The following is a 7,739-nucleotide window of genomic DNA, read 5'->3' on the forward strand; positions in this document are numbered from 1 at the left end:
GAGCAGAATCAGGAGAACATTGTACACAGTAACAGCAATATTGTATGATGATCAACTGTGAATGACTTAGCTATTCTAAGCAATACAATTATCTAAGACAAATTCTAAAGGACTCATGATGAAAAATGCTGTTCACCTCCAGAGAAAGATCTGATGGGGTCTGAACGCAGATCGAAGCATACTATTTTTCACTTTATTTTTTTGTCTTTTTTTTTGTCTGTGTTTTCTTTTACAACGTAACCAATATGGAATTATGTTTTACATAACTTATACCAAATTGCTTACTGTCACAGAGAGGAAATAAGGGAGGGAGGGAGGAAGAGAATTTGGAACTCAAAACTTTAAAAAAAGAATGATAAAAATTCTTTTAAAATGTAAATTGGAAAAATATTATTCCAAAAAAAAGGTAGAGGTTCTTAACCTGGGATTCATCAATAGATTTCAGGGGGAAGGGAGAGGTCTATGAACATAGAAGGGAAAAATATACTTCTTTATTTTCACTAACCTTTTATCAAAATTTATCATTTCCTTTTATTATGAATGTATGCAACACATCATTTATTCTGAGAAGAGGTCCCTAAGGTTTCACCAGACTGCCAAAGGGGTCCATAACACAAAAAAAGATTAAGAACTCCTGTTTTAAATATGAACAAGACTTTGGGAGCAGCATTAGGATGGTGGTGTAAAAAGACAATAAAGGCTCAAGATACTTGGGTCCTCATCCTAATTCTGCCACTATAAAATATTCTAATTCATTCAAATTCTCTGGGCCTCAGTTTCCTCATCTCTAAAGTGACTAGATGATTTTTAAGCTTTGTTCTGATTCTGAAATTCTGTGATTTCATTAAATTAGGTTCTCTACTATCCAACATTTAGGGAGCCTAGTGTTTACTATACATACTTAAGAGTAAATAAAATTATATTTCTTTAAAATATTCTACAGGGTAGTTTTTCACTAAAGTAGCTTATTCTTATTAAATCTATAAACTGAATGAATTACTGAGGTTGACAAAAAGAAAAGTTAAGGAAAATGCAGTTATGTAACTGGATAAGAGCAAGTTCCAAGGGTGGTAATAAATAATAAAGTTTAAATTTACATGACGTTTTACAGTTGGCAAAGCACTTTACAAACACTATCTCATCTTCAAGAACATTAAGGGCCATTATTCATCATTATGCAGTTACCTGTCCTTTATCTCTTCTAAGGATGGAAGTAGAAGGAAAAAAAATTACCTAGCAGCATGGGGGATTTAGGCTAGACTTTCAAAGAGGGCTCCAAGATGATATAAGAGAGCAGGGAGCTCTGGTGAATCAATGAGATTATGACTTGTCCTTGAGGAAGCTTTTAGCAACAACATAAACACCCCTCAGACTTAGGTGGTTTTCAGTGCTGTTCTGCCTCTAGATAAGGGGATAAACTCAGTTTCCCTCGAGATCCCTTTTAGTCCCAGTAGTCTATAATAATTTTAGAAATTATCTTAAAATGTTGGAAATTTCCAATCTACTTTTAGCTTTAATTTCATTCTGTCACTAAGGGAGCTGCTATTTTCTCTATCATTTACTTGTATTTCTTTTAGGCAAAGTACCTGTCAAATAGTCTTCTCTGTCTCTGTCTCTCCCTCCCTCCCTCCCTCCCTCCCTCTCTCTCTCTCTCTCTCTCTCTCTCTCTCTCTCTCTCATAATTATTCATACTCAAAATGTAGGAATTGCCCCCAACCCAATACCTAATCAATAAAGATAATTCCGGATGCTATGGCTTTTTAACATTTGTTGTGTGAAGCTTCTGCCAACAAATCTCCCCCAAAGCAAAACCAATTAATTTTAACCCAGCTGTGCGTAATCATTTCTTTCAACATATGGCCATTAGATATTGGGGGAAAAAATAGATGAAGCTTATTTTCTAGTAAAAGATGAATACATTTAATATAAGATGAGTATGTGATCTCTATCAGAATTTCTTGCAGTGTCTTGAAGAACTTATTATATTTAAGAGAACCATAAGAGAGCCATGAGGCAATTTCCAAGTTGGCTGTATTAGAATCACAGATTTCAGAAGTTGGAAAGCACTAATAGCTTAACCCCTATCTCAACTAGAATCCTCTCAATAGCACTTCTAACAAATGGAATTTACTCTTTGACTAAAGTTTTTTAGTGGAAACCCACCACTTCTCCAGACAACACATTCTACCTTTTAATATCTTGCATTTTTAGATAGATTTTCCTTACGATGAACCTACTCGATGAAGCCTCTCCATAACTTCTATCTACTGTTCCTAGTTAAGCCCTTTGTGGACAAGGAGATCCTCCATCCTCATGACAGTCCTTCAAATTTAGATTGCTCTTTTCCACAGTAAACATCCCCAGTTTCTTTAATTGGTACTCAGGAGATCCTCTTTATTAAGTATGGAATTATGTCTACACCCAAAACACTTAACGCATATTCTAATTTGGTTGAAATTCCCCTATTATTGCCCTCAAATTTTCCCTATTTCCCTTATCCTGGGATACTCCTTTCTATCTTCAATGGCAGGATTGGAGAAACTGTGGCCTCGAGGCCACATGTGGCCCTTTAGGTCCTCAAGTGTGGCCCTTTGACCAGATCCACATTTCACAGATCCCCTTAATAAAGGATTTGCTTTGTAAAACTTGGACTCAGTCAAAAGGCTATACCCAAGGACCTAGAAGGCCAAATGTGGCCTCAAGACTGCAGGTTCCCCATCCCTGATCTAAGGTCTTCCAAACTAGCATTTATGGGTTCCATCAGTATGTTCTTTTGTTTGTTTGGTTGTTTTTTGTTTTTTTTTTGTTTGTCTGGTTTTTTTTTGGCTAGGCAATGGGGTAAGTAACTTGCCCAGGGTCACACAGCTAGTAAATGTTATGTGCCTGAGGCCAGATTTGAACTCAGGTCCTCCTGAATCCAGGGTCCTATCTGGTGTTCTATCCACTGCGCCACCTAGCTGCCCCTTTATTAATTAATTAATTTTTGTCATCAGTATGTTCTAAACCCCAATATACTATGGCCAAATTAGTTCGTACAATTCTTGTCCACGTGGATAATAACCATTCTTTCATTCTACTGTCTCTTTAATATTTTAGTACTGTAAATCCCTACATAAAGTAACTTGACTAAATGAAACTAAGGCTGGCAAAAGATCTATGATGTCATCAGTATGGAAACTGCCTCCGCCAACAAGGATCATAACCCCTCTGTGCCTCAGGAGGCAGCCTTCATGAGTTGTTGTGGTTAGAAAAATTCATCACTTCGGCCAACTTTCCGATAATGAGCCTCTCCAGACTTTGCTTGTCTAGTCCACATTGACACTGTTCATTATCAGCCCTGTATTTGAAGCTTTTCACAGCCTTTGAGAAGTCGGGATCAGATCGTTCCACTGCTCTGTCCTTGACAAATTGCACATGGACTACTGTGTTCAATTCTGCATGCCACATTTTAGAGAGAGCATCCATAGGCCAGAGCTTATTAAGAAAAAGGCCAGTAGGGCATTTGAAATCATGTTATAGGAAGACTGGCTAAAAGAAATGGGCTATTTGGCTTAAAGAAGAGACAATTCTCTGGAAAACAATTGTTATCTTTATGTCTTTAAGGGGCCAGCATGTGAAAAACGGATTCGATTTGTTTTGATTGGCCCTGGAGAACTAATGGATGTAAGTGGCTAAAGGGAATATCATGACTCACAGAACCTGAAATTTAGAGCATTTGGAGGCCATGGAGTACAACCCCATCTTTTTACAGAAGAGAAAACTGAGGCACAGAGAGGTTAAGTGATCTGCCCAGAGTAATGAAATTAATCAATTTAGTAAGTGTCTCCTATGTGTCAGACACTGACTAGTAAGTATCTAAGGTGGGATTTTAAACCATGTGTTCACAACTCTGAGACCAGCTCAATATCTACTACTCCAGTTGCCTCTTGACTAGACATAAGGAAAAATTTACTAACAATTAAGCTCTCCAAAAGTCACATGGACTGTCTCAGGAAGCAGTGAGCTCCCTGTCATGGGTAGAAGACTATTTAATGGTCAGAATGTTATAGAAGGAATTCATGTTTCAAGAGTGAGTTGAGCTGGATGAGATTCCATAAAAACACACCCACATACGCCATGACTCCATTTGTTAGTTGTAAAGAAGACTGATTCCTCTTACCTTTATCATAGATTTCCTTCAAGACCCCTCGCTTTATAAGCTCTTCTCTGCTTTGTCGCATGGATATTTTTCTTTCCAGGGCTATAAGGAAATGACAGAGAAACAGGTTTGAATCAGCACAAATACATTACCGAAAGCAATCCCATTTTAACAAGCTAAGTTCAGCACGCCAATTCATTACACATTGTTCCTGATCATGATATCTCTTCACAGATGGCATTTTACTTTGAAACCTCTAGTACATTTGCATTATTTTCCACTTAGTCCATGCTTCCTTTCTCTTCTGCCACCCCCTCCCCAAGAGTTTGAAAATTGATGTGGAAATGTCAACTCTTTTGGTTCAACTTTAGTGGGTCAGGAGTGAAGTCTGAGGGTGGCGGGATGAAGTAGAGGAACACAGGCCCATGGGGTGTCCCACCTGTGGCTCTTCTGCTATTTGGCTCACCTTCAGAGCAACTAGGCATGGAATGAACTGCACGCCATCACAAAAACTTTCCACTATCACTCACCAGAGCCAAAAGTTCAGGAGAGCTTGTGAGCAGGGGTCAGGAAGGGAGAGGAGATGTTTCCCTTGGAACAGCAGGAAGAATAGAGATGAATTCAAGTAGAAAAGAAGCCTAAGAGCGGGAAGTTAGGAACAGGAAAAAAGGGCAAAGCAAGGCCAAAAACCTGGGGAACTAGCTGAAAAGAAGCCCTGGAGTCATGTTTTAACTTGTGGAATAAAGAAAATTGTCCTAACCACTGCCAGTAGGGGCTTTGAAGTGTTGGATATAATAGGTATTTTGGTTAACTTTTTCTCAGGCTTAGGAATTCAACTACTTTTTTTTTTTGAGGCAGTTGGGGTTAAGTGACTTGCTCAGGGTCACACAGCTAGTAAGTCTCTGAGGCTAAATTTAAGCTCAGGTCCTCCTGACTTCAGAGCCAGTGCTCTATCCACCATACTACCTAGCTGCCCCACAACAACTTTTTAAAAAGCAATTAGCCTCTAACAAAGGTGACTTATAAAATGAGAAAGGAAAATTACCTATTCAGAAACAAGATAGAGAAGAGAGAGAGTAAATGTAAGAAGACCTATTTAAAAGCTATTTTCTTACAATTAGTTCAAATAGGTGATAATAAGGGTGGTAAAAGGTAATAACACCCCAACTCTGAATTTACATTACAGCATTATCCTAACAATTAGAAGACCTACTCTGAATATATCTTATAAGTAACTAGTCATTTACATATTGTCTCCCCCATTAGGATATCAGCTTCTACAGGGCTGGCACTGATTTTTGCCTTTCATTGTATCCCCAGCTCATAGTACAATGCCTGGCACAAAGTAAGGGTTTAGAAAATGCTTGTTGACTGAATATGTTCTAAGTCTAAGAGCTAGGGTGACCTTAGACAAGTCACTTAGTATCATGGATTTGTTTCTTCATCTATAAATGATCTCTAAGCTTTTTGTTGTTGTTGAGCATTTGTTTTTAAGTCATGAAATTTAAGCCTGGCATTATATTTGTTATGGGAAAACTTCCATTCAGTTTAAGCTAAAATATTTCTTTTCACGGTACTCTCTGTTCCTCAGAGACATAACTAAAATTTCTTTAAACTGGGTGAATGCCACTGAGCAGCATGGGGGTGTGAGTGGCAGTGGCAAAAAGCCCAGTCTGCCAAGGAGGGCAGGCATGCCAGTGGCCCAGAGAATCCAGCCTTTGCCCCCATAACAGTTGTGTCTGCATGTGTGTATCTAGGGAATTGTTCCAGATAACATGAACCACAATGATGAGACACTGAACCAGAGGCCCAGCCAGGGGCCTGCTGAAGTTACACGGCAGTACAGGTTGGCAGATGAAGGCTGAAATGTAGGAAAAGTGGTTTGTACATTGAGGAAGCAGATACAACACATGTTGGCACCTCTCTGTAGTTACTGTTCTCCTGTCCCCACCCTTATTCCTACCTATTTGAACTTACAATAAGAAAATATTTTCTAAGTAGGCCTTCTTGCCTTCACTCTTTCTCCCCACCAATACATCTTTCATCATGGTACCAGACTAATCTTGCTCATGTCTATATCTGGGCATGTTACTCCTTTGCCCCAAAACTGTTAATGACTCTGGCAAAGAGATGAGTTGCTACTTTTTACTATTGTCTCAGACAAAGAGGTAACTCATCTCCTTGCCAAAGCTGTCTACCCCATCTTCTCCTGTTTCCTGGAGAAGCTTACCTTGTCAATCATCCTTCTCTCTTGATCATCTTCAATCTCTCCCTATCTACTGGCTCCTTATCTACAGACACGTTCAGGTTTCTTACAAGATTTCTTTCAAAATGTTCAGGTGAACTCAGGTGAACTTACCATTCACTCAGGTTGTCATCGTACATCTCTTTCCTTTCACTGCCAAACTCCTGGAAGGCAACGTCTATCCTTGCTGTCTCCAGTATCTCAAAACTTATTCACTTCCCTACTTCTTACAATCTGACTGCCAATCCCACCTCTCAAGTACAACCGTCCTTCCCAAGATCACTAATGTTCAGTTGTCAATCCCAGCAGCTTTCCCCTCTCTCTCCCTCCTCCTTCCTTCTACCTACTCTTACTAATTTTCACCTTATTATTTAATTTGACCTACTGTTCCAGTCTCTTGAGTTCTTTCTGATCTTGGCTCAATTATCTAACATATAATATGTTCCTCTCCTAGTTTGATGTCTTTAATATCACCTTCCATAGAAGGTACTTCACACTTCTCATTTCAAATAATTCACCCACAATGCCTATCTTGTGATACTATTTTCAGTGACACTTATAAAATTACAAAACAGCTAATTACTATAGCTTCATAAACAACATCAACACTGCCCTGAGAAGGGACATAAATCAGGGGCAAAAAAGGGAATCTAAGTCACCTGCCTCTGATTATTTTAAAGGAATATTGGATTTTTTAAAAAAACCCCACAAAATAAAGGGAGAGGAAGGCTTGGGATGGGAAAGAAATAGGCTATGATGGTTACCTCTCTACTCAAATAAAATAATAGTTATCTTCCTGTCCATATTGAAAGGTTGTACTGCTATATTGGGACTTTGGGAGTAAGGTCCAATTACTAGCATTTTTTGGTATATAGAACTTAATAGATGTTTGTTGAATCAAATTGAGGAGGAGAAAAGAAATGAAGAGAAAAATATCAAGTCAACAGGCTTATCTACTACATGTCAGCAACTGGGCATGGAGATACAAAGAAGGTAAAAAAAATGATCCTTGCTCTCAAGAAGTTCACGGTCTAACAAGGTAGAAGAAAAGAAGAGGCCAGGGGAGGGGAAGAAGTAAGAAGGGAAAAGCAATGGATTTGGCACCTACTGAAAAGGTGGGGAACTGAAAGCAAAGGTGAGCTTTTCTAAACAAGTAAAGAAGTGCCTCTTCTACTCCCTCTCGTGGTGAGGGGAAAATGATAATGATTTGATATTGGGAGAGAGGATGGAGTTGGTTCTGGCAATCTGGCATGTGGGAAGAGAAATGTGTGTAACAGATAAGGAGGCTAAAAAGAACCTTCTATCTATCTATCTATCTATCTATCTATCTATCTATCTATCTATCTATCTATCTAT

At 38.7% G+C, this 7,739-nt stretch overlaps 1 protein-coding gene across 1 annotated transcript in view; it reads right to left on the minus strand.

The window, feature by feature from the left end:
* The window catches only part of PHACTR1 (phosphatase and actin regulator 1), a 242,340-nt gene that overhangs the window by 145,584 nt on the left and 89,017 nt on the right, over positions 1-7,739 (minus strand). The window contains exon 2 of the mRNA XM_027877093.1: positions 4,160-4,240. Coding sequence (XP_027732894.1) covers positions 4,160-4,240 — 81 coding nt within the window. The remainder of the gene's footprint in view (positions 1-4,159; positions 4,241-7,739) is intronic.

The sequence above is a fragment of the Vombatus ursinus genome, unplaced genomic scaffold (assembly GCF_900497805.2).
Source record: "Vombatus ursinus unplaced genomic scaffold, bare-nosed wombat genome assembly UNPS02000577.1, whole genome shotgun sequence".
Classification (NCBI taxonomy): Eukaryota; Metazoa; Chordata; class Mammalia; order Diprotodontia; family Vombatidae; genus Vombatus; species Vombatus ursinus.